This window comes from Diabrotica virgifera, chromosome 1, assembly GCF_917563875.1.
Source record: "Diabrotica virgifera virgifera chromosome 1, PGI_DIABVI_V3a".
Taxonomy (NCBI): domain Eukaryota; kingdom Metazoa; phylum Arthropoda; class Insecta; order Coleoptera; family Chrysomelidae; genus Diabrotica; species Diabrotica virgifera.
The window spans coordinates 257165996-257193526 of record NC_065443.1 but is presented as its reverse complement, the minus strand read 5'-3'; the positions used below and the strand labels follow the sequence as shown (position 1 = coordinate 257193526).

The 27531-nt window shown below is 31.4% G+C and overlaps 1 protein-coding gene across 1 annotated transcript; it reads right to left on the bottom strand.

Moving 5' to 3' along the window:
* Positions 1-188: 188 nt before the first annotated feature.
* LOC126883540 (zinc finger protein 664-like) lies at positions 189-27531 on the bottom strand. Its single transcript, XM_050649178.1, has 2 exons — positions 27085-27531; positions 189-2544 (listed from the first exon to the last, which is right to left on the bottom strand). Exons 1-2 carry the CDS (start codon positions 27308-27310, stop codon positions 1481-1483), a joined length of 1290 nt encoding a protein of 429 aa, XP_050505135.1. The 5' UTR covers positions 27311-27531; the 3' UTR covers positions 189-1480.

Below are 27531 nucleotides of genomic sequence, written 5' to 3'. Positions count from 1 at the left end.
TATGCTACACTACTAATCTGCTTAAAACAAATTTCACACTTGTAAAGTTTTTTTCTAGTCACAACTTTCATATTTTTTTCTAACGTTTTTCCTTCAGCCTGTGGATTCATATAATTTTCTTCGTGAAATGAATCTTCAGTTATTGTCTCAATAATTTCCATCTTGTTATTTTGGAGATAATCTAAAAATTAAACTGACTATAATATAAACATTTGAGTGGAAGGAAAAATGAACGTGAAAACAGAAATTGAATAGGCCAGTAATGAAGCTGAAAAAATGGCAAAAAAAATTTGGGGTTAGGCTCATTTCACCCTCTAGTTCATTTTCTATATTGAGCCGTTGTACGCTTTTGGTTTTTAAAGGGTGAAAATTACCCCTAACTGTAAAAAATTATAAAATAAGATTTTAAACTTTAATATGGTCAACATTTGGTTTTCATTAGTTAAACAATGATTGTTTTATTCTTTAGGATATAAAATCCATAATGTTTCAACCCTTAAAACCACCGCTGTTGGAGCTATATACAAAGAATTTATTTATTCTAAAAGGCTTGCATTCGATTTCGGCTTGCATTCGATTTCGGCTTGCATCGATTTGCATAAAAATTTGTGATTAGGATCATCTCACGCTGAACTTTATATTTTATATCATGCTCAAAGGCACTGATTATTTTTAGGGGTGTAGTAAACTAACCCTTATTGTCAAAAATTATATAAAAACATTGTAAACCTTAATATGGGTAAAATTTGGTTTTGATTGGTTAAAACATGATCGTTTTTTGCTTTAGGATATAATACCATAATATTTCGACTCTTAAAAACCACCCACAATAACATTGAAATGTTTATAAGTAATTTAATAGATCTATACAGCAAAAAGAATGTGTGTGTACTTTGTACGCACGTAAGACGTTATACTTCTATCGTTGATTGATAAGTATAGGGAGGTTAGCTCGAGAAACTCATAAGGTAAAAAAATATGTTTGAATATTTTTGTTTACCATAATCCAACGATGAGTTCTAATGTCCACAGCAAAATTCATTGTTCCTTGAGGTGTCTTTAAAAATTTGCCACCGTTGGCTTATTTTTCAATATTGTTCCTTGAATAATCTATGAATTGTACTGAATATGCCTATTTAATTTAAAAATAAAATATTTCTACAGTACTTAAAAAAAAGTGGTTGAAATATTGATTTCAACCCCCTAAGCCCGCCTTTAAGGAAAGCTATGATAGGATTTTGATAGACAACCAATGCTAGAAATATTTGTCTATGTATGAAATTTAATAAAAAAAAATGTTTCATCCGGCAAGCAGATGGGTACAGATCGACCTATAGTCGGATCTCGTACTAAATTACCTGTTTCACTAAATTGCTTAAAACAAATTTCACACTACTTGTAAGTCTTTTCCCCATTGTGAACTCTCAAATGTTTTTTCAGATGACCTGCTTCACTGCTGTTTAAAACAAATTTCACACTTCTATGGGGTTTCCCCAGTGTGCACTATCAAATGTCTTTTTAAATCATGAGCTCGAGTAAACTGTTTAAAACAAATCTCACACTTGTAAGGCTTTTCTCCAGTGTGCACCCTCAAATGTGTTTTTAAAGTACCTGCTTCACTAAATCGCTTAAAACAAATTTCACATTTGTGAGGTTTTTCTCCAGTATGCACTTTCAAATGTATTTTCAAATGACTTGCTCTAACAAACTGCTTAAAACAAATTTCACACTTGTGAGGTTTTTCTCCAGTGTGCACTCTCAAATGTCTTTTCAAATTACCTGCTCCACTAAATTGCTTAAAACAAATTTCACACTTATGAGGTTTTTCTGCAGTATGCACTCTCAAATGTTTTTTTAAACTACCTGTTGCACTGAATTGCATAAAACAAATTTCACAGCTGTGAGGTTTTTCTCCAGTATGCACTCTCAAATGTACTTTCAAATTACTTGCTGTAACAAACTGCTTAAAACAAATTTCACACTTGTGAGGTTTATCCCCTGTGTGCACTCTCAAATGTACTTTTATTTGATCTACTCTATTAAACTGCTTAAAACAAATTTCACATTTATAAGGTTTTTCCCCAGTGTGCACTCTCAAATGTGACTTCAAATTACTTGCTGTAGCAAACTGCTTTAAACAATATTCACACTTGTGCGGTGTTTCTCCAGTATGCACCCACAAATGTGTTTTTAAATAACCTGCTGTAGTAAATGTCTTAAAGCAAATTTCACACTTGTGAGGTTTTTCCCCAGTGTGCACTCTCAAATGTACTTTCAAATGACTTGCTGCTACAAACTGCTTAAAACAAATTTCACACTTGGGAAGTTTTTCTCCAGTATGGGCTCTCAAATGTATTTTCAAATATGCTGCTCTACTAAACTGCTTAATACAAATTTCACACTTGTAAAGTTTTTTTCTAGTCACAACTTTCATATTTTTTTCTAACGTTTTTCCTTCAGCCTGTGGATTCATATAATTTTCTTCGTGAAATGAATCTTCAGTTATTGTCTCAATAATTTCCATCTTGTTATTTTGGAGATAATCTAAAAATTAAACTGTCTATAATATAAACATTTGAGTGGAAGTAAAAATGAAAACGAAAAAGTGAAAACCAAAATTTAATAGGCCAGAAAATGAAGCTGAAAAAATGGCAAAACCTTGCAATTTTTTCGTCCAGAATTGATTTGTATAAAAATTTGGGGTTAGGCTCATTTCACCCTGTAGTTCATTTTCTATATTGAGCCGTTGTACGCTTTTGGTTTTTAAAGGGGGAAAACTACCCCTAATTGTAAAAAATTATAAAATAACATTTTAAACTTTAATATGGTCAACATTTGGTTTTTTATTAGTTGTAGTTAAAATCCATAATGTTTCAACCCTTAAAACCACCGTTGTTGGAGCTATATACAAAGAATTTATTTATTCTAAAAGGCTTGCATTTGATTTCGGCTTGTATCGATTTGCATAAAAAATTTGTGATTAGGATCATCTCACCCTGAACTTTATATTCTATATCATGCTCAATGGCGTTGATTATTTTTAGGGGTGTAAACCCTTATTGTCAAAAATTATATAAAAACATTGTAAACCTTAATATGGGTAAAATTTGGTTTTGATTGGTTAAATAATTATCGTTTTATGCTTTAGTATATAATCTCATAATATTTCGACTCTTAAAACCACCTTTAATAACATTGAAATTTTTATAAGTAATTTAATAGATCTATACAGAAAAAAAGAATGTGTGTGTACTTTGTACGCACGTAAGAAGTTATACTTCTATCGTTGATTGATAAATATAGGGAGGTTAGCTCGAGAAACTCATAAGCTAAAAAAATATGTTTGAATATTTTTGTTTACCATAATCCAACGATGAGTTCTGATGTCCACAGCAAACTTCATTGTTCCTTGAGGTGTCTTTAAAAATTTGCCACCGTTGGCTTATTTTTCAATATTATTCCTTGAATAATCTGTGAATTGTACTGAATACGCCTATTTAATTTAAAAATAAAATATTTCTATAGTACTTAAAAAAAGCGATTGAAATATTGATTTCAACCCCCTAAGCCCGCCCTTAAGGAAAGCTATGATAGGATTTTGATAGACAACCAATGCTAGAACTATTTGTCTAGCATTGATTTTGCAATTTTTTCGTCCAGCATTGATTTGTATAAAAATTTGGGGTTAGGCTCATTTCACCCTCCAGTTCATTTTCTATATTGAGCCGTTGTACGCTTTTGGTTTTTAAAGGGAGAAAACTACCCCTAATTGTAAAAAATTATAAAATAACATTTTAAACTTTAATATGGTCAACATTTGGTTTTTATTAGTAAAACAATGATTGTTTTATTCTTTAGGATATAAAATCCATAATGTTTCAACCCTTAAAACCACCGTTGTTGAGCTATATACAAAGAATTTATTTATTCTAAAAGGCTTGCATTTGATTTCGGCTTGCATCGATTTGCATAAAAAATTTGTGATTAGGATCATCTCACCCTGAACTTTATATTCTATATCATGCTCAATGGCGTTGATTATTTTTAGGGGTGTAAACCCTTATTGTCAAAAATTATATAAAAACATTGTAAACCTTAATATGGATACAATTTGGTTTTGATTGGTTAAATAATTATCGTTTTATGCTTTAGTATATACAATAATATTTCGACTCTTAAAACCACCTTTATTAACATTGAAATTTTTATAAGTAATTTAATAGATCTATACAGAAAAAAAGAATGTGTGTGTACTTTGTACGCACGTAAGAAGTTATACTTCTATTATAGGATTTCAACGAAATAAATATACTTAAAACAGTTTATTTGTATTTTATTTAATTATTAAACTAATTTTGATATTACCACTTTCAAAAAATTTTAATTAAAACAATACCAAAAATTAAAAAAAAAGGAATAACAATCGTCCGTGTCCGGATTTGAACCCGGGAGCTCCGCGTTATGTAGTCGAATGCTCTACCAATATCCCATCAGGGTTTTGTTTTTACGGCTTCTCGGACATAATTACAAACGACGATGACAAGTAGATCAAGTGAAGTATAAAAATATAAAAATGTTTAATACTTATTATCTTAATACCAAGGAAGACAAATCCAAAGACACAAAAATTATAATAAATATATTTACTAAAAACACTAATATATTCTTTTCAAACCTTAGTTGCGGAGTTGCGCTGATACGTACATAACTTATGATACGATGATTTAGCAACTAACAACATACTGTCTGTGCGCGCATGCGCCCAGAATAATAAAAATTCACTCTTAATCGCGCCTAAAGAAGTATAACTTCAAAAACGGAGAATTACGTACAAAAACATTTATTTACACAAAAATACGAATTTATAAATACAAATAGTTTTTTAGTCATCTTCATCGATATCATCTTAGTCTTCTTTCGAATTTTCGGGCTATTCAAATTTTTTGAAAAAAAAATCGTTGTATAAAAATATATTGTAACGAAAGAGAAATCTTGGCCGACCGCCGCCGTATAACAGTAAACACCTCGAGAATGACGTAATCGAATGATCTAGGCCTCGGCGGAGAGACTTCTCGAACGTACGTCCCGTAGGCCGAACAAGCTGATAGCTGGAGATGGGCGTCGATTGTTCCAGAATAACAACTGGGTATAAATACGGGCATATTTGTAAATAGAGTTTAGTCTTAAGCTAAAGTTTGTAAAGTAAACTTGTATAAATAAATAATAAAGTCGTAAATAAATACCCGAACACTCGTTTTTGTTACAATATGTATAGCTCCATCAGTTTTGGTGATAAAAAGTTTTTTCACAAATGTATGAGAGTTTTTGTAGGGTTTTTTTTGAAAAGCTATAAGAATATGTAAATTAAAATCCGTAATTACCCCTTAGTTTTTAAGTGGCGTGAGTTTAAAGGGCTCGAATAAGGGGGTGTTTGCTCGTAAATAGAGGTTTTAAACAGCTATATCTCGCTAAATATTCATTGTAGAGAAAATATATGTCCAGGAAAATTTTAGAGACTAAAAAAGCTACAGTTTAGTACTGTATAATTTTTTTCGTATCTCTAGTATTTTCGGAGGTATTTTGAAGAGAATGGTAAAAATACGAATTTGCAAAAAATCAATTTATCTTTAAACTCCAATTTTTTAAAAAGTATTTTCTAAATTTTCTAAAATTCAAATTTTTTAATTTTTATAAAATTATAATTTCGTTTAAATAGGTAAAACTTCGTAAGCGTATTGATAATATCTATATAAAAAGAATTACCAAAAGATGAAGATCAATTTTAATTAGGAGGATCTTTAGGGGTTGTTTTCACTGATTTTTTCGTGGAAAAAAGTAGGTATCGACGTTATTTTGATGATAAGTCGCTTAATTTTTATGTTAAAAATTTTTTTCTTTTGTTTTTTGAAATGTCTAATTGTGTACTTGAAAAAATATTCTGTAAGTTTTCCTCGGAAAATGCAAAGCCCATTATTTGGGCTTCTTCTTCTTCTTCTTCTAATAGGACTATGTCCTGTTTCTTCTGTTACAGTCTTTGCTGCGATCCGGAGCTCCAACTCTCGTACCATCGTTTTTTGGGTCTTCCTATGGGTCGCTTGGTGTTGGGCTTCTGTGTTTGCGCCCAATGCGCCATACGTTCAGGGTCTATCCGATCTACGTGGTCTCTCCACATGCGTCGTCGCGCTCTTGTCCATCTCACTACGTCTTGAACACCTAGCTCTCTCAGTGTATCTTCGTTTCGTATTCTATCTCTGAGTGTGATACCTTTTATGGATCTTAGGGTTTTCATCTCTGTTGTTCTCATTATTTGTTTGGTCTTTGTTGTCTCGGCCCTTGTCTCAGCTGCGTATGTCAGTACGGGTCTAACACATGTCTTATAAATGCGGACTTTGCTTTCGGTGCTCATATATTTATTCCGCCAGATTATATCCCTCAGGAAGCCAGATATTTTCGCTGCTTTCATTGCCTGCTGTTTTGATTCTTGCCACAGATGCCTGTCGCTAGATATTTCCACACCTAAGTATCTGCAATTATTTGGGCTTGAATATTTCAAATTATGCATTTGACGAAAAAAGCTAACCTTTAAAATGCCGTACCTCGGTTTGTGTTAGTCGTAGGCAAATTATAAAAAATGGATTTGTTTGTGTTTTTAAAAGACACAATTTTGGTACCTACAGTTTTTTTGATTAAATGCATATTTTTCGAGTTATTCTCACAGAACACTCTCAAAATTTCGATTTTTTCGTCGAAAAACTGTTACTTTCAACCGTGAATAAGTCGAAAAATATTAGTTTTATGAAGAAAACCTAAACAATATTTTTTTCTTAGAATCGCCATTTCATTCGATTTACATGGTTAAAATGTAACGAAAAATTCCCCCCGCCCCCGAGATGGGGTGGCAACCACCCCCAAGGTTTTAGCGTACAGCGGCATGATATACAGGGTGAGTCATAAGGAACTGTACATACTCCTACCTCGTATGGAGGCCCCTATGGGGAATAACAAATGACCATTAAAAAGTGTCTGCTCCCATTGTCTAATAATATACAGGGCGAATTGTTAATTTTTACAGAAATTTGTATTCGTCATAATTTTTGAACGGTAAGATCGATGTGTCTCTTATTTTGGCCACTTGTTACACTATTACCACCCAATCAATTGATTTATTCAAACTAGAAAAAAATCAGGCCCGGCTTTAAAAAATTACTTCGTTTTGGTCTTAGAAAAAATTTCACCCTGTGTACGGTGTTTGAAAACTCTAATAATAATTTTACAAATTAGACAAATAGGCAATTAAAATGGCATATTTATTTTTCCCCACACGATTACTTAATTTTTTATAAAAAAATCAAATTTGACTATGAATTAAAAGTTTGGTGAAAAGAACCATATATTTAAAAAAATTAATTTTTTTTAACAAATAGTTAATTTATAAGTTATTATAATCAACTGTTTTATTTAAACTAGAAAAAAATCAGGTCCGGCTTTAAAAAATTAGTTCGTTTTGGTCTTAGAAAAATATTTCAGCCTGTATACGGCTTTTGAAAACTCTAATAAGAATTTTACAAATTAAACAAATAGGTAATTAAAATGGCATATTTATTTTTTCCCCACACGATTACTTAATTTTTTATAAAAAAATCAATTTTGACTATGATTAAATGTCAAATTATCAGTAGTAATTGCACAAGAGCTCTAAAATTATTGAATTTTTCCCGAGTGACACTTTGACAGTTTTAATTTCACGACCCGAAGTTGAGTGAAATTATGTCAAAGTGTCACGAGGGCAAAAATTCTATATTAATTTTAGAGATCGAGTGCAATTTGTTGCGATTATTTCATGAATAAAACTGTTCAAAACCAAAATTTTATTGTATGTAATTTATTTATGTAACTACAAATTAGTACAATTAAACACACAGTTGCTACGCTTTTTCTCATGAGCATCTTTCAGTGCGTCACAATTTTTCGATTTCTTTCTAACGCATTAAATTGTATATGACAGAAAAAAAGGCACGTCGGTAATTACTTTGGTAATTATTCTAGTTCGGTGAATATTCTAGTTGTCGATAGATGGCGATATAATAGAAAAAAACTTATTTACTAATTATATAATATATCTACGAATATAATCTGTACAATTTATAAGACTATACAAATCAAAGAAAATACCATTTTATAAATGCAATACACACAATTGATTTGTTTTTATGCCCAATTGCAAATAAAATTTGACAACTGTCAGATTTAACTAAAATGTCATGTTAGAATAAATGTTATAAATGTATATTATCACGGACTTACTTTTTTTCTATTTGTGACGCACTGAAAAATCCTCATGAAAAGAAGCATATAAATATTTGACGGTTGAAAGTCATCACTTTTATAATTTTTAAAACATTATAATTGTCATTAATGTCACTGAATGTATTTTTTCGTAGCAACGAACTTGACGACGGGAAATTATCAAAAATTATCGGGTATAATATCACAAGAGAGTGAGAATAAATTAAAAATAATGCGACAGTTTTTTGAAAATTTGTGGTCTGGCAATAGACACGAGAGCCCGCAGGGCTCGAGTGGCTATTGACCAATGACAACAAATTTGAGCAAAAATTAGCATTATTTTCTTATTTATTCTTACTGTCGTGTGATATTCGTAAGATTATTTTTTAATACGTATATTATGGATATTTTCTTTAATGTGACAGTTGTCAAAACTAGGAAATTGGTAAACAAAAAAATTCTATCGGGAATTTTCTACAGTAGATAATTCTCAGTATAATTTTAATCTGATTGGACAGAATTAGACACGTGATCAAATATCTTACTATACGATTGGAAGTTAAAATCATTAAAAAATAATCAGTCTAATTTTTATTTCTGTAGCTTTCTATTGGTCAGAATCTCCTATGAATGAAATAATCATTTTTATACACATACATAGTATTAAGAGGAAACAGTAGCAATCAACATGTAGCGAAAACGCGTTCCAAGATTGCGGCTGTAATTTTGCATATTTTTTCGAGATATTTGGCACACGTATACGTAAAATAATAAAGAATGGCGGTACAGAGCCCAATTTGAAAAATATATTAATATGTGGAAATTACTCTGTAATTAAATACAATATTAAAAAAACGAGCCTGTACCGCCATTAAGAAGAACAAAAAATACACTTTCTTCAAATAAACTTTTTTATCCGATGCGTAGATTTTGTGTCATTTTGGAACTACTAAAATTTTTTATTTCATTAGTAGTTCCAAAATGACACAAAATCGAGGCATCGGATAAAAAAAGTGTATTTTTTTGTTCTTCTTAATGGCGGTACAGGCTCGTTTTTTTAATATTGTATTTAATTACAGAGTAATTTCCACATATTAATATATTTTTCAAATTGGGCTCTGTACCGCCATTCTTTATTATATTACGAATACGTGTGCCAAATATCTCGAAAAAATATTCAAAATTACAGTCGCAATCTTGGAATGCGTTTTCCCTACCTGTTGATCGCTACTGTGTCCTCTTAATACATGGTGAGAAGGTAGCGATGCAAAAAACGACGGGAAAATATTTCTTTTTGTTTAATTTAGGTTTATTTGTTTATCTCCTTTTTGACAAACAAATATTATACAGGATGATGTTTTAGTATTATTCAAAACAACCTGTTCCTTTTAAAATTCTGGAAATTGGCTAAAAAGGTTTCTTTTTTCTGAAAAATGGCTTTGGCAGAGCCTATTAGCCAGACTTGTTTGTAAAAAGGTTGTATTATTTAAAACGTATAGCACGAGCAGTGGTAGTATTGTATTATTATATTAAATATTTGTTCAAAAAAAAAGTTAATTTTTGAAATAAAAGTTAATTTTTTTAAATCTGTGGTTCACTTCACCAAACTTTTAATTCATATAGCCCAATAAATGACCGTTTTGGAGTGTAATTTCAAGGGGCAACTCCGAATTGCATGAAAATTTGGATTTAGGTTCTACTTACTCTCCACTTCAAAGTTGAATTTGTGCCGTTGGTTGCTTTTACTTGGGGGTGACATTTACCCCTTCTCGGGGGGTGAAAAACGCGTGTTTAAAATAAGGCCGGAAATGGATAAATTGACGTATTTTAAGCAGCTTTTGTTCTATAAAGTTTTTTACGTAAGTCAATACTTTTCGAGTTATTCGCGATTTAAAATGTTGATTTTTCGACAGAAAAACTACGTTTTCAGACCGTTTTTCCAAATAACTCAAAAAGTAAATATTTTATGGAAAAAAATATTTTTAGGAAAAGTGTAGCTTATAAAAAAACGAAAAAAATGGTGTACTAGTAAAGTCTACAAATTGAGCAGAAGCAAAGTTGTAGCTCATGAAAAATACGTTCTTATTCGTCTAATTCCAAATCGAATAATTCAACGCGAAATCACCGAAGAAAGAAGCGTTTTTCGGGAAAAGCTTATTAACATTTTTAAAGTATCGAAAAAAAGCTTATCGTCTGTTTTTTACAAAAGTTTACAGCGTCAAACATAAACAAGTTACACTGAAAAAAAAAAGTTGGCCCCAATGAAAACCTCCCTCTATTTAGCACCCTAAATGAAATTATTCGTTTGGCTTTACCATCTGTTTTAACTGTCTGTGTATTGTTTATATGATCTGTAAGTTTGATTGGTTTGAAGTGCTTTTTTTTTGAAAACATTTGGTTTTGTAGTAAAAAAAAAATTTCTAAAAATTTTTGAAAAATTTCATTTTTTCAAAATAACTTAAAAAGTATTAGTGATAAGAAAAATCTTAGACTAAAAAAATGTAAGTTTTGCTATTATAAATATGCTAGTTTCATTTTGTTTCTCCGTAAGACAAAAATTGGTTAAGATATAGCTGTTCAAAATTTGCAAACACTCGTGACTAGTGACCCATTCAAGCTTTCTCAATTATAACCCTTTCAAAAATAAACACTTTAAACTAGTGTTGCCAGGTCTGATTCGTTTTTAATCGGTACATAAGCAAAAACATATCGGGATTTAGGGTTATAGATCGGGACAAATAAACAACAATAGTTTTGGAGTGTAATTTTCAGAGTCAACTCCGCATTGAATGAAAATGTGGTTTTAGGTTCTACTTACTGTTTACTTCAAAGTTTAACTTGTACCGTTGGTTGCTTTTACTTGGGGGATGACAGTTGCCCCTTCTCGGGGGTAAAAAACGCGCGTTTAAAGTAAGTCTCAAAATGGATTAACTGACTAACCCTAAAAAACTTTTGTTCTATATAATTTTTAAACTATGTCAATACTTTTCGAGTAATTTTATCGAAAAAAATATTCTTAGCAAAAATGTAGCTTTTAAAATAGCAAAAAAATATATGTTCAGAAAGTCTATAAAACCAGTAAAAGCAAAGTTGTAGCTCATCAAAAATACGTTCTTATTCGTCAAATTCCAAATCGAATTTTTCAACTTGAAATAACCAAGAAATTAAGCAATAAGTCTCTAGCATTAAAACTAAGCGAATTACGCTCAAAATAAAATTGGCCCCTTTTTTGATAAAAAAAAATCGTGAAAATCTCCCCCTATTTAGCACCGCAAATAAAATTAATCGTTGCCGCTTTACCATTTACTTTATATGTGTATTGTTTATACGATCTGTAAGGTTTACCGGTTGGGAGTGCTTAGTTTTGAAAAAAAAAATGGTTTTATAGTAAAAAAAAAATTCCGAAAAAATATTGGAAAATGCCATTTTTTCAAAATAACTTAAAAAGTATTAGGGATACTAAAAATCTCAAGGAGTAAAAAGTAGGTAGGTTTTGCTTTTATAAATATGATAGATTTGCATACACTCGTGATTAGTGACTCGTTCAGACCCTTTCAATCATGTAAAAAATACATAAGTAAAGTAAATTGTTTGTAAAGCGGTAACGATTAATTTCATTTGGGGTGCTTAGCAGGTGGAGACTTTCACGATTTTTTTACCAAAAAAAAAGGAGTCAACTTGATTTTGAGCATAACTCGCTTAGTTTTAATGCTAGAAACTTTTTTAAAACATAAAAATAAAGATTTATTAAGAAAGTTTTAATTGTTTTTTCCCGAAAAGTACTTAATTTCTTGGGAATTTCACGAATAAGAACGTATTTTTCATGAGCTACAACTTTGCTTTTGCTGGGTCTATAGACTTTACAACTTCACAATTTTTTTCATTTTTTTGCATTATGCTACATTTTTGCTAAGAATATTTTTTTCGATCAAATACTTACTTTTTGAGTTATTTGTGAAAATCGCCTGAAAACGTGGGTTTTTTGTCGAAAAATAAACATTTTCAATCGTAAATAACTATTGAAGTATTAACTAAGTTAAGATTCTGTAGAACTAAAATTGCTTAGACTTAGGGCCGGTTGTTCGAACGCTAATCAACAATGATCATTATCAAATAATTAATTACTGTCAATGTCAACTTTGTTTGGGTTGTTAAAAAGTCTATGGAGTCTATAATAAATTAATATAACAATAATTATTAACATAATTAATAATAAATCTCATAATTGTAATTAATTATGTTTTCAGCAACCCAAACAAAGTTGACATTGACAGTTTTGGTGACAGTAATTAAATATTTGATAATGATCATTGTTGATTAGCGTTCGAACAACCGGCCCTTAGTCAATTTATCCATCCCCGGACTTATTTTAAACGCGCGGTTTTCACCCCTGGTTAGGGGTGACTGTCATCCCCCGAGTAAAAGCAATCAACGGCACAAGCCGTCCAAATTTTTCATGCAATTCGGAGTTGATCCTGAAAATTACACGGTATCGCCGTATTTCCCGTTAATTTACTGGAATGTAAGGTGTTTCTATAATCTGTATTTAATCCTACATAATAGTAATAATCAGACGAAATTCCAAAAGAAAATCGTAGATTAAGTAAATTATTTATTTTTTATTAAAATTATATTTTTTCATTCGATTTTGCCGCTTTTAGGAGTGCCTGGTTTTTATAACATAGTTATAAAATTCACTGCAAGTCCTCCTGAAATTGGTTTAAGTGGGTGAAAATCGGGACATTTAGTGTCCCGATCAGGTACAAATCGGTACGCGTCCCCAGACCCCTGAAAATCGGGACGTCCCGCGCAAATCGGGACACCTGGTAACGCTACTTTAAACCGGTGAGACTGACAGGTCATATAAAAAATAGATAGGTAAGTAAATTGTTTGAAAAGCGGTAGCGATTAATTTCATTTGGGGAGCTAAACACGTCGAGATTTTCATGATTTTTTACAAAAAAAAAGAGGGCCAACTTTATTTTGAGCGTAACTCGCTTATTTTTAATGCTAAAACTTTTGTTAACAATTAAAACAAAGCTTTTTATAAACACTTTAAAAAAGTTTAAATGGGGTTTTCCCGAAAAGTGCTTAATTTTTCGGTGATTTCACCTTGAAATATTCGATTTGGAATTAGACGAATAAGAACGTATTTTTCATGAGCTACAACTTTGTTTTTATTTAATTGATAGACTTTACTGACACACCATTTTTTTGGGTTTCTTATAATAAGCTACACTTCTGTTAAAGATATTTTTTTTTGATGAAATATTTACTTTTTGGGTTATTTGGGAAAAACCGTCTGAAAACGTAGTTTTTTTTTTGTCGAAAAATCAACATTTTCAATGGAAAATAACTCGAAAAGTATTGACTTGCGTAAAAAACTCTATGGAACAAAAGTTGCTTAAAATCAGTCAATTTATCCATTTCCGGTCTTATCTTGAACGTATGTTTTTCACCCCCGAAACGGGGTGACTGTCACCCCCCAAGTAAAAGCAACCAACGGAACAATTTCAACTTTGAAGTGGAGGGTAAGTAGAACCTAAACCCAAATTTTCATGCAATTCGGAGTTGCCCCTGAAAATTACACGGTATCGCCGAATTTCCCGTTCATTTACTGGGCTAATAGTCAAAATTGATTTTTTTATAAAAAATTAAGTAATCGTGTGGGGAAAAAAATAAATATGCCATTTTAATTACCTATTTGTCTAATTTGTAAAATTCTTATTAGTGTTTTCAAAAACTGTACAGAGGGTGAATTATTTTTCTAAGACCAAAACGAACTAATTTTTTAAAGCCGGACTTGATTTTTTTGTAGTTTGAATAAAACAGTTGATTATAATAACTTATATAATACATACCCCAGTTAATAGGTAAAAAAACATGAAAAAATGTTAAGCAGGGTTTTGAAGGTGCTAAACGGTAGAGGAGTGATAACTGATGATAATTCCGTGAAGACGTACAGCTAATTTTTCTTCTTCTTTTTTTAAACAGTTACAAAGAATGAAAAACTCAGTTTTTTGACGATAAAACGTTTTTTGTTCATTTTAGAGAAAAATGTTTCAAAGAAATATTGTAGACCTTAAAAAGTTCTTTAATTTGATGGGACACATATTGAAATATATAAACAATTGACCGAGATAATTGCAAAAAACCCTCATTTTTGCACTAATTTATAAATATTGATAACTTTACTTTTTGCATAATGATATATAATTTAACTACTTTAAATTATGCTATTTAATGGGCTATTTAAGTGTGCCAAATTTCAACCAGATCGACCAAATAGTTTATAAGTTATTCAATTTGTTTATCCAAGAGAGCAATTGTTTATACAACTGTTCTTGCCCTAACAGTGACTCTAGAGATATTTAGCAAATCGCAATCAGTTATTCGAGACTCTATATTTAAGATATATTAAAAAAATTTAACATTTTATTAAAATTGTTATTAAACAAACCGTTTGAAAACGGCCCTACTTTTTAGGTTATAAACAATTAGAATAACTTTGACAGTTTTTATGTCACACGTTTGCATGTAGGCTCACTGAAAAGCTGATGAAAAAATACATTAAAATAGAAAAATTAATTGTATATGACTAATATGAATCAAGTTATTATTTTTTTAATAAATCAATTTTGCCTTGTTTATAAACATTAAGAGCTGAAAATTGAACATATTGTATTTATGGGAATCTATATTTTATGATCCAGTGTATAGATTGCATAGGCAGTGAAATAATAAAAAAACTTATTATTATAACGGTATCGCTAACTGACGGTACTCGTGAAACACCACCAACGAAAGTGAAGGTGGGAACTGTTCGAGCTTCGCTTCCTTTTTTGGAAAAAAAACTGCAATAAATTATCACCTTCCATAGCTCGCGCAACCTTCTTTTTTTAACTGGGTTAGCTCAAAAAAATAATAAAAACTGGTATAAAATAATTATAAATTAGTACAATACAATATTTATTTATTTTAATTGCATTAATTAAAAGTATATAAAAGTCCTTAATAGTTTTTAAAAAATTAATTTTTGTTTTATTATGATTTAATTAAAAGAAGTTATTAATATTTGTCTAGGTGGGCATCTAATAAGTATAAAAATAAATAATAAAACATTGTTTATGAATTTTAATTTGATTATTCTAGTGAACATCTACAACTTCTAGACTTCTCGGCAAGTTACAGTTAGTTCATCGTCTACAAAGTCTGACTCGACATCGTCAAGAACCACTGCAGCGCGATTGCAACATTTTTTCTCCTGTTCTTCCACTGCACACTCTGCACAGTGTGTACAAAGATCCGTACAGTTTATACCATATTTTTTACAGCCACATCTTGTACTTTTGCAACCCGTTAAACATTTACATGCTATTTGTTTTAATATCACTTAAGGAGTCAAACAATATAAGGTGTAAATGGGTTCAAAATCCATATCAGTCTTTTTCTATCCATATTGGGTATGGGTAGCATCCAGTTTTTTACCTAACCAGTGTTGTAATTGATGATAAGCGCAAATTTTTTCCCCTGTATTTCTTACAAATTTTAAAAATCGTAACTCATTTAATGCCAATATGTTATTGTTTTTTTATCTTCTTCTTAAGGTGCCGAGACCGCTTGTCGATCGTTGGCTCTCATGTTGCGCAGCATATTAACAATCATTGTCTTATTTACAGCCGCACGAAATAGTTCAGTGCTAGTTTTCCCAAACCATTGGCGTAGGCTTTTAAGCCAAGAAGTTGTACGGCGGCCCACACTTCTTTTTCCCATTATTTTACCTTGCATGACAAGGTGAAGTATGTCATATTTTTCTGGGTGACGCATTATATGACCAAAGTATTCCAATTTGCGCCTTTTAACCGTGTTCACTACTTCGCAACTTTTATTCAAACGTTGCAAAACCCTTTCGTTTGTGACTCTTTCTATCCAACTGATCTTCAGAATACGGCGGTAGACCCATATTTCAAATGCTTCTAGGTTTTTTAAAAGCGATTCTGTCAGTGTCCATGCTTCAACCCCGTAAAGTAGTACTGGGAATATATAACATCGGACCATTCTTATGCGAAGTTCCAAATTTAGATCATGACTGCACAGGATTTTCTTAAATTTCATAAAACTTGTTCTTGCTTTGGCAATTCTACTTTTTATTTCTGTACTAGGGTTCCAGCTTTCATTAATATGAGTACCCAGATGTTTTTTTATATGTAACATCAATTGCAGCAGAATACAAAGCAACAATGATATATCCGTTTTTCATGATGTCCTCCTTGTTAGCATTCTCGTCATAAAAAATATTTATCAGATCTAAAAAGTTGTATCACACCCAGTAAAACTATATAAGAAGAACCCAACGTATTTTCTTATATGAGATTGTTTAAACCCATTACAACTATAATAGATAGATAGATTGTCCTTTTTCGCTTTTTTTTCTTTCAAAATATATGTAATTGTCCGGAACAGAGAGTTGCGTCAATACTATGATTATATCGGTATCATTACAAATTATTACAACGATCTTGTCAGGTTCATATGTATGTTCGTAAAGACATGTCTGCACTATTAATACGTCTGCATCTTCATCTGCTACTTTAGTTCGGTACCCAGATTTGTTGAGCTCTGCACATAAAAGTTGAATTAATTGTAAATTGTTTTAAATTGGGATTCCATTCTAAAAAATAAAACGAGGCTATTCTCACCTTCACATTCGTTGGCGGTGTTTCACGAATACCATCAGCTTAACGGGTCATGAGTAGTCATGACTTTTTATTTTTTCACCACATATGCAATATATGAAGTGGATCATAAAATATAGATTTTCTTAAACAACTCATTCAATTTTCAGCTCTTAATGTTTATAAACAATGGAAATATGATTTATTGAAAAAAAAATTCTAACTTGATTTATATTGGTCACATAAAATTCTTTTTACAATTTTAAAGTATATTTTTTCACCAGCTTTTCAGTGAACCTACATACAAGCGTGTATCATAAAAACTGTCAATGTTATTCCAATTGTTTATAACCTAAAAAGTAGGGTCTTTTTTAGACGGTTTTTTTAATAACAACTTTGATAAAATCTTAAAACATTTTCAATACATCTTAAAATTAAAGTCTCAAATAATCGATTGGGATTTGTAAAATATCTCTAGAGTCACTGTTAGGGCAAGAACAGCTGTTTAAACAATTGCTCTCTGGGATAAACAAATTGAATAACTCATAAACTATTTGGTCAATCTGGTTGAAATTTAGCACACTGAAATAACCCTTTAATTGGCATAATCTAAAGTAGTTAAATTAAATATCGTTGTGCAAAAAATACAGTTATTAACATTTATAAATTAGTGCAAAAATGAGAGTTTTTTACAATTATGTCGGTCAATTCTTTATATATTTTAATACTTGTCCCACCAAGTTAAAGAACTTTTTAAGATCTACAATATTTATTTGAAACATTTTTCTCTAAAATGTACAAGAAACGATTTATAGTCAAAAAACTGAGTTTTTCATCCTTTGTAACTGTTTAGAAAAAAGAAGAAGAAATATTAGCTGTACGTCTTCACGGAATTATCATCATTTATCCCTCATCTATCGTTTAAAACCTTCAAAACCCTGCTTAACATTTTTACGTGAAATCGATGAATTTTTTCCCTATTAACTGGTGTAACAGCTCAACAGGCCTTAAAGGCCCATGGCTTGGAATTTCTCCACGGTTTTTCCCCATTTGCTCCTGTCCATGGCCGCAGTTCTCCAATTTGATATCCCGATTGTTTCCAGGTCTTCCTTACAAGCTTCTAGCCACTTTTTCCTGGGTCGTCCTCTTCTCCTCTTTCCTTCCCCTCTCAGCAGCGAGTCCTTTGCCCACCTTCCGTCAGCCATTCTCGCAAGATGACCTAACCAACTTAGTCTCTTTGTTCTGACCATCTGGCTTATTTCTGGTTTCCGGTACAGCTCTCTGATCTCTGCATTTGTTCGTCTCCTCCAAACGTCGTCATCGTTTTTTACTCCCCTGAATATCTTCCTTAGGACACTCCGCTCCCAGATGTTCAGCATATTTTCTTGATTTTTGTTCATGACCCATGTTTCGCTCCCGTAAAGAACTGTGGGCTGGATCACTGTTCGGTAGAGTCTTAATTTTGCCTCTCTGGAGATGTTTTTGGCTCTTAGTAGTTTGTGTAGGGCTCCGACTGTTTTTCTTCCTCTCGAAATTCTTTTTTCAATTTCTTGGCTTTCTTCCCCTTTACTTGTTAGCGTTACTCCTAGATACTCAAACTCCGTCACCTTTTTGAAGCAATACTCTTTATTCTCGTTGTTTGTGGTAATTTTCAGTTGTGTATCTTCATCTGAGGTCTGTTGTGTATCTTCAAATAAAATCTGGAGTTCCACAAGGTGCTCATTCTGTTCAATCTATTTATTAACAACATAGGTGAATGTTTTAATCACTCTAAGTACTTGCTATTTGCTGATGATTTAAAGATGTATAGAGGTATCAAAGATCATGAAGATTGTAGTCTCCTTCAAAACGATCTCAATAATTTAGTTGAGTGGTGTAACAAAAACAGACTGTTTTTAAACGTTAATAAATGTCATTTCATTAGCTTCCACAAAGTTGCAAAAAAATATCAATCATTATATGTCATCGACAGTAAAGCGCTCTCTTATGTTAAAAACAGTAAAGGATTTAGGAGTAATATTCGATGAAAACTTAACGTTTGTGGATCACATTAACTATGTGACAGCCAAGGCTTCAAAAGTATTGGGTTATATACTTCGCAGTTGTGCTGATCTTTCCCTTAATACAGTAAAGGCTGTTTACTCATCACTGGTTATATCTATATTAGAATTCTCCTCTATTGTCTGGTCACCATTTTATAATGTTCATGTTGTTTGTCTCGAGAGAGTTCAAAATAAGTTTTTAAGATTTGCAGCGTACAGATTGGGATATAATGTTATTGAACTAAACCACAACTATACCATCTTCCGTAGTGATCTCAATTTGCACTCCTTAAAAGACCGTAGAATTATACATGATCTAGCTTTTATTTATAAACTAATAAATAGTGAAATCAATTACCCTGATTTATTAAAATTAATAAACTTTAATATTCCAAACCATGATCTGAGAAATAATAACTTGTTCCATGTACCTCATCATTCAACAAACTATGGTCTTAACTCACCAATAGATAGAACTTTGAGTCGCCTGAATGATTTGGGCATCAATTTATTCTCTTCTTCCAGTAGAGTATTTAAAAACTGACTAAAATCAATTTTTCTGGTCAGCGCTTATGTTTAAGATTATATTTTCAGTAAATTTGTTAATTTTTGCCATGGACAATGCTTTTGTATTATGTAATTTATTAACTTTTAAATTTAGTTTTATTGTAATCTTACTGTAGTTTTATGCTGTCACACTTTCATTTAAGTAATTAATTTTATTTTATTTTTTGTTTTTTTGCTGTTTTACTGGACTTTACTACTATTACTTTTACTTCTACTTATTGTTTATATATTATGTATATTTTTTATGAAATTGGGGAAACCCGTAAATAAATAAATAAAATCTTCTGAGCCTTAATCTATCCATAATATCCCATCTTTTGTGGAGGAAGAGAAAAATACGTAAAGTTCTGGTACTATATTAAACAAGTTTACTATTTTATTTGACACTTTAGCAGCATCATTCATTACTAAATTTAAGCTACTAGCTATAATACCCGACTTCGCCCGGGAGTTGATATGAGATTACGCGGTAGTTGCAATAAAAAAATAAACTATGACGTAATAGTAAAAAAATTTATTGAAAACATTCGCTCATTTTTTACACTATTTGCTTATAAACAACGTTTTTCATTTTATTGTCTGGAGTATATATATATAGATTTTTCGGATTTCCTACCCTTGAGCAAGCTACATATAGCTGACCGTGAGAGAAGCAGGGTTCTTTGAGGTTAATGCCACAATATTTTAAAGTTTGTCCTTGCGCTTTGTTAATTGTAAAACTAAAAGCTAATTTAATTGGAAATGTAGTAAAGGCGCGAAATTTGAAAACTTAAATTTTTAAATATTTTCAGAATTAATAATTAATAATTTGAATAACTAAACTTATCTCACTTCAACTCCAAAATAAAAGCTACTTAATGCTGTATAAATACACAAAATTTAATAACTTTATTATAGAAACAAATGTAATTTAAGACTTTGTTGAAATTGGAATTTCAAATTTCGCGTCATTGCTACACATGCTGTAATTGCCCGCAGCGCCATTCGAAACGCAACTCAAATAATCGTTGTTCTGAATGGAGTTCAACTACTCGACAACAGATGGCGCCACTACTTCACTTAATTTTCAAGTTGAGGAATTGGAAAAGCCCTTATATCTTTAAAAATACGCCCTTTAAGTTAAAACGGGAACTTACTTGTTCGAGGGGGGGATAAAGGGCTACGATAAAGTCCCTTTATCGTATCGGGAATCCTTTTTAAGTTTTATCGGCACACACATTTTATCAACTTAGTTTTATTATATACTAGCTATAATACCCGGCTTCGCCCGGGAGTTGATATGAGATTACGCGGTAGTTGCAATAAAAAAATAAACTATGACGTAATAGTAAAAAAATTTATTGAAAACATTCGCTCATTTTTTACACTATTTGCTTATAAACAACGTTTTTCATTTTATTGTCTGGAGTATATATACAGGGTGTCCCGAAAAGAATGGTCATAAATTATACCACACATTCTAGGGTCAAAAATAGTTCGATTGAACCTAACTTACCTTAGTACAAATGTGCTCACAAAAAAAGTTACAGCCCTTTGAATTTACAAAATGAAAATCGATTTTTTTCAATATATCGAAAACTATTAGAGATTTTTTATTGAAAATGGACATGTATAATTCTTATGTCCGGAACATCTTAAAACAAAATTATAGTGAAATTTGTCCACCCCATAAAAATTTGTGGGGATTTTGTTCCCTTAAACCCCCCCAAACTTTTGTATACGTTCCAATTAACTCATTATTGTGGTACCGTTAGTTAAACACAACGTTTTTAAAACTTTTTTGCCTCTTAGTATTTTTTCGATAAGCCAGTTTTTATTGAGATGCGGCTTCTTTTTCAATATATTTACGTAAAAATTTTATGGGGGTTTTGTTCCTTTAAACCCCCCTAATGTTTGTGTACGTTCCAATTAAACTATTATTGTGGTACCATTAGTTAAACACAGTGTTTTTAAAACTTTTGTCTCTTAGTCTTTTGTTCATAAGTCACCTTTTATCGAGATGTAGCTTCTTTTTCAAAATTTACCTAAAAATGTAAATTATAAATAAATTTTCAGATTATTAACAGGTCTCTATAACCGTACTTAACCATATACAAATATGTGGTGGATTCGACAAATATTCAAAATATCTCGATAAACACTGGCTTATCGAAAAAGTAATAAGAGGCAAAAAAGTTTTAAAAATAATGTGTTTAACTAATAGTGCCACAATAATAATTTAATTGGAACGTACACAAAAGTTTGGGGGGTTTAAGGGAACAAAACCCCCATAAAATTTGTATGGGGTGCACAAATTTTACTTAATTTTTTTTTTAAGATATTACTGTCGTAAAAATGCCACATGTCAATTTTCAATAAAAAATCTCTGAGAGTTTTCGATATATGAAAAAAAATCGATTTTCATTTTGTAACTTCAAAGGGCTGTAACTTTTTTTGTGTGCACTATTGTATATAGGTAAGTGAGGTTCAATCAACCTATTTTTGACCCCAGAATCTGTGGTATAATGGATGACCAATCTTTTCGGGACACCCTGTATATAGATTTTTCGGATTTCCTACCCTTGAGCAAGCTACATATAGCTGACCGTGAGAGAAGCAGGGTTCTTTGAGGTTAATCTTATATTTTGAAGAAAGTGTTTTGATTCTTGTGTTTCCCCGGTCATGTAATGTAGAAATTCCTGTGGAGGTGCTTCCAGTGGTGGTAGTCGAATTTTTCCATTCATGCAACAGAGACCTGCTGTTTCTTTACTGAATTTTTTCGCGTGGCAAAATTGGCAAATGTTATCCATTTTTCCGATCACAACATGTTTATGATTGTAATATTTTTTCGTCGGTTCGTAGTGGAATGCTTCCTTTGTTAAATTACCTTTTAAAATTCTCGATTCTTCTATACTTTCGTTCTCTTTTCTTTCTTCATTTTTTGTGCTTCTCAGAGTTCTCATCCTAGTTCGTTGATTTTGTAAACGTGCTTCGCGCTCTTCTTCCGTTTCATTTCTTCTATGTTCTTTTTGTTTCCGCCGTTTCGCTGCAGAACTGGCAAGATCTCCTCCTTTTTTACGTCTAGGCATTGTATTCTGTAAAATATAAATTAAATAAACATTTTATAGACAAACAATTAAAAGAAAAAGAAAAACAACCATTAGAATTAATTAAAGACACTATTAATTATCTTTTCAAAAATAATTATTTTTTCAAAAATAATTAATATAAATAATTAATAATCAAACTGAGAACTTCCTTTTTCTGAAGTCGGTTAAAAATACTTACATTTGATATTTCACAATAAAGGCTCACAGACGACTTTTTTCTTCTCGGCTTCAAAATCGAGAATTAATTAAACACACTATTAAAAATACTGACACGTGATACTTCAAAATAAATGCTCACAGATAACTTCTTTCAGTTCCTTTCGCAATCGCTTTTCAAATCGAACTAACTCTGGCGGGTGATACCGGGCCCTTATATATTCAGAGAGCTAGGCTCTAGCATATTCGGAAAAGTTCGAGAGTATTTTCTTTTACATATTCTAGAATGTACTCGACATTATCGTCCGCCGTAACAATAAGTTCTGCAGCTATAGCATAAGTAGTAAAGGCGCGAAATTTGAAAACTTAAATTTTTAAATATTTTCAGAATTAATAATTAATAATTTGAATAACTAAACTTATCTCGCTTCAACTCCAAAATATATATATTTATTATATATAATGATGATAATGATGTTAATACCGGAATATTTAAAAGTTTGGCGAAGGGGCAAAATTGGGAATATTTAAAAATTTGGTGGAGGAGCCAGGTCTAGTGCTAGCCAAGCTTGCTAGGAAAAGCCCTTATATCTTTAAAAATACGCCCTTTAAGTTAAAACGGGAACTTACTTGTTCGAGCGGGGATAAAGGGCTATTGCACTATATAAGTCCCTTTATCGTATCGGGAATCCTTTTTAAGTTTTATCGGCACACACATTTTATCAACTTAGTTTTATTATATATAATGATAATGATGATAATGATGTTAATACCGGAATATTTAAAAGTTTGGCGAAGGGGCAAAATTGGGAATATTTAAAAATTTGGTGGAGGAGCCAGGTCTAGGCTAGCCAAGCTTGCTAGGAAAAGCCCTTATATCTTTAAAAATACGCCCTTTAAGTTAAAACGGGAACTTACTTGTTCGAGGGGGGATAAAGGGCTATTGCACTATATAAGTCCCTTTATCGTATCGGGAATCCTTTTTAAGTTTTATCGGCACACACATTTTATCAACTTAGTTTTATTATATATAATATAATGATGTGCAGCACGTGGAACAAAAAAGCTAGGAGATTATCCTACCCTTATCATACACGCATATTGGCACCGCTATTATACCCTTGATCTCTCATGTCTTTTATATTTAACACTTTAACTCCTGGGCCCATTTATCCTCATCAGTTATCACAGCCTGGCCACTTTTTGTTGCTTGAATAAGTTCTATCCTTGTGTATCAAATTCATACACATAGGCTAAGGGAGAGTACCTACCTGTTGTGTATTATGTATGATACATAGAGGAGTCAAAGCAAAAATTAAATAACCCTTCCCCTGTAGTGTCAAATATTATTCGAGAAACTAAAAGGTCTCTTGTATTTGAACTTTTTTTATAATTATCGTTTAATACAACATAATGCAAAATTAGGTTCATTTGATTTGTACAACTTGAATCTGGGGTACAGTCCATAATTACTGAATAATATTTGGAACTATGCACCATACACTAAACATTATTTTTTAGTTTAGAAAACATTAATACTGAAAAACAGATATTCGGATATTACCTATATTTATTGTTTTTAAACATACAATAATAGTACAGTAGAACCTCGATTATCCGTCATGGCACCGGACCAAGGGTATGACGGATAATCGAAAAGACGGTTAATAGAACATTAAAAAAAGTTAAAATTTCATAGTACAGCTCTCAAATTTTATTTGTATGTTTTGTTACAATATAAGAGAGATTTGTGTTCGTACAATTGAATCAATTTGTTTAAAAATATTCTGAAATATTTGTTTGTTTTACTGTTGCTTAACATTTTGCAACGGCTGAATCTCTTAATCAGCGTAACATCATGTAATCTACTTTATTGGCTTCTTCTTGTCGTGAATACCACTCAATGTATTGTTGCATGTGCGATGCAGCTTCTCTAGCTTCTTTATGCAAATTTTTGTCAGTTGCAATAGTATCATCAAGATCACCACCGTAAAATTCAAAGTCTGTGTCAGATTCTGAATCTGCTTCCTCCCTCTCTGTTGCCATTTCAATGGATTTCATCATCTGTCAACAATTGCAATATTGCCATTTGCATCCTCATCACAAATTAACCATTCTATCATGTCATCTTTAGGCCATGAAAACAAAATAGTTAATTCAGCAATAAAAATGTGGTGGTAGCATATCTGTACATTTTTATTTTATTTTTTTATTTATTTATTTCAACGGTAGAACCATTTACAAACGAGTACAAAAAAAAATAGTAAAAGTAAAAATCATATACAAAAAATATCAAAAATCAACGAATAAAAGACAATTAAACAACAAAATTTCTAAAATAAGACAGTAAATTCAATAACAGAAGATAAAAAATATCACATATTTAAATCAATAAAATCTGAAGCTGCCTTTTAAAGACATTAATGCTTGGACAGAACGGATCAAGTAGCATTTCATTGCATAAGCTGAGCATTCTCGACAAGGGAAAATGACGAGCATACTCAGTCCTATGAAAAGGAATATAAAAGAGTGCAGTGTGTCGAGTTCTATGTATTGTGTTTAAGTACACATTATCCAACAATGAAGACAGTTGATAGCATTGTTTAGAATTTTGAATAGAAACAACATATCAGCTCTCAACCTGCGGTTCATCAGCGTAGCAATATTAAATTGAGACATTATTCCTGAATAATCTATGACGAAATTTTCAGTATTTCTTATATTAGTCTGTGCTTTATAAGCTAAGGATCTTAGAAACTTCCGCTGAATGCTCTCCAATCCATCAATGTAAACTTGATGAAATGGAGACCAAACAACAGAGCAGTATTCAAGTCCTGAGCGCACTAGAGAGCAGTACAGTAATTTGAATACAGTAGGTGAGAGATCATGACTGTTGTGATAAATAAAACCAAGATTGTGAAATCCTGTTTCCTTAATTTTAAGATAATGGCTTCTAAATGTCAATGCACAATCCAATAATACACCCAAATCTTTAATCTCGGTAACTGAATCCAAGAGTACATCATTAAGAACATATCTATTAGCTGTTAGATTATTTATAAGACCAAATGAAATACAAGAACATTTAGTCGGATTTAGGCTTAAACCATTTTGTTTCGACCATAAACATATATTATTAACATCATCTTGCAGAAGATCTCTATCTGATATATCATGTATGTAACGAAATAACTTAAGATCATCAGCAAATAGTAGAAAGTGTGAGTTTTTGATAGCCTTACCAATATCGTTAATGAACAAGTTAAAGAGCAAGGGACCACAATGAGACCCTTGTGGGACACCAGAACAACAATGGAATTCTTTAGACACATAATTGTTGATACGAACTTGTTGTGTACGTCCCATCAAAAAGCTTTTAATCCAATTGACAATGGGTTCACCAAAGCCAGACGCATGAAGTTTATGAACCAACAGGTTATGATTAACCCTGTCAAATGCCTTTGAGAAATCAGTATAAATGCTGTCGACCTGAATCTTATTCTCAAATCCACCCAACAAGTATTGTTGGTAGTTGACAAGATTTGTTACAGTTGACTTTCCATTAGAAAAACCATGTTGCTCATCAATAATTATGTTTCGGCAAGCCCGGGTAAGATTTATCGATACCAATTTATCTAGAAGTTTTGGGATTGCTGATTGAATAGTTATACCTCTATAATTATTTACACACTCGCGATTGCCAGATTTATAGATAGGTGTAAGAAAACTATTTTTCCAATAATGTGGAAATATAGATGATGACAATGATAAATTGAAAATTTGTTGTAAAGGTTTACAAAGGGAAAAATTTAAAAATACATTTCAGCGAATTTCGTTTGGCTTATCGGTTTATCACAATGCTCAAACAAAATGAACTGATGACTCATTTTTTGCTTATGTAGTCAATATAACTTATGTACAGACCCTGACGGTTAATGGAGAGACGGATAATCGAGGTTCCACTGTAGTAATTGTTTATTAACACCAAATTTAAAATAAGATTTTAATTATTTTTTCAGTAATAACACTATTTGATTTTTGAGATTTCTCCATGAGTCCATGAAAAAATTAAAATTGTATAAAAAAATTATCCTATTTAAAATAAATATTTCTTATTTATCAAACCTTCGGTTTGGCGCCCTTTCGGGATTGAGCCCACGTGCGTCGCACGCCCTGTTACGGGGGCCCTAAGTATTTATCCCGTACATCACTTTGGTTTTAACACCCACAAATATGGGAGGGGGAGGAAATAAATACTTTATTACTAACCTTTTTCAGTTTTTTGGTTTTCTTGAAATGGGTTAAGTTTATTCCCATGTTGTCCTATTGCAGTATTTATGGGATGTTCTTTTAAGTCTAAACAATCATATTCATGTGTAATTTGACTATTGGATTCCTCCTTAATTTCGCATTTAAAGTTATCCAGAAGAGCATCATCCAAGTGATTATCTTCTATTTTACACGTTTCCTCGCTGATTTCTTGTTTTACTTCCATTTGATTACCGATTATACAGATTACACTAGACTCTATGTAGTCCAAATAATTTTACAGCAAAAAACTGAATCACTATAAAAATTCTCTAAGAAAACACATCCAGTTTATAAGCATAAAAACTCAAACTAAACTCATTCTCACTCAACTCAACAAATTAACAAATACTCAAATCTCAAATCAAAAATCAAACTCTGCTCAAAAACTGTAACGCAACTGTCATG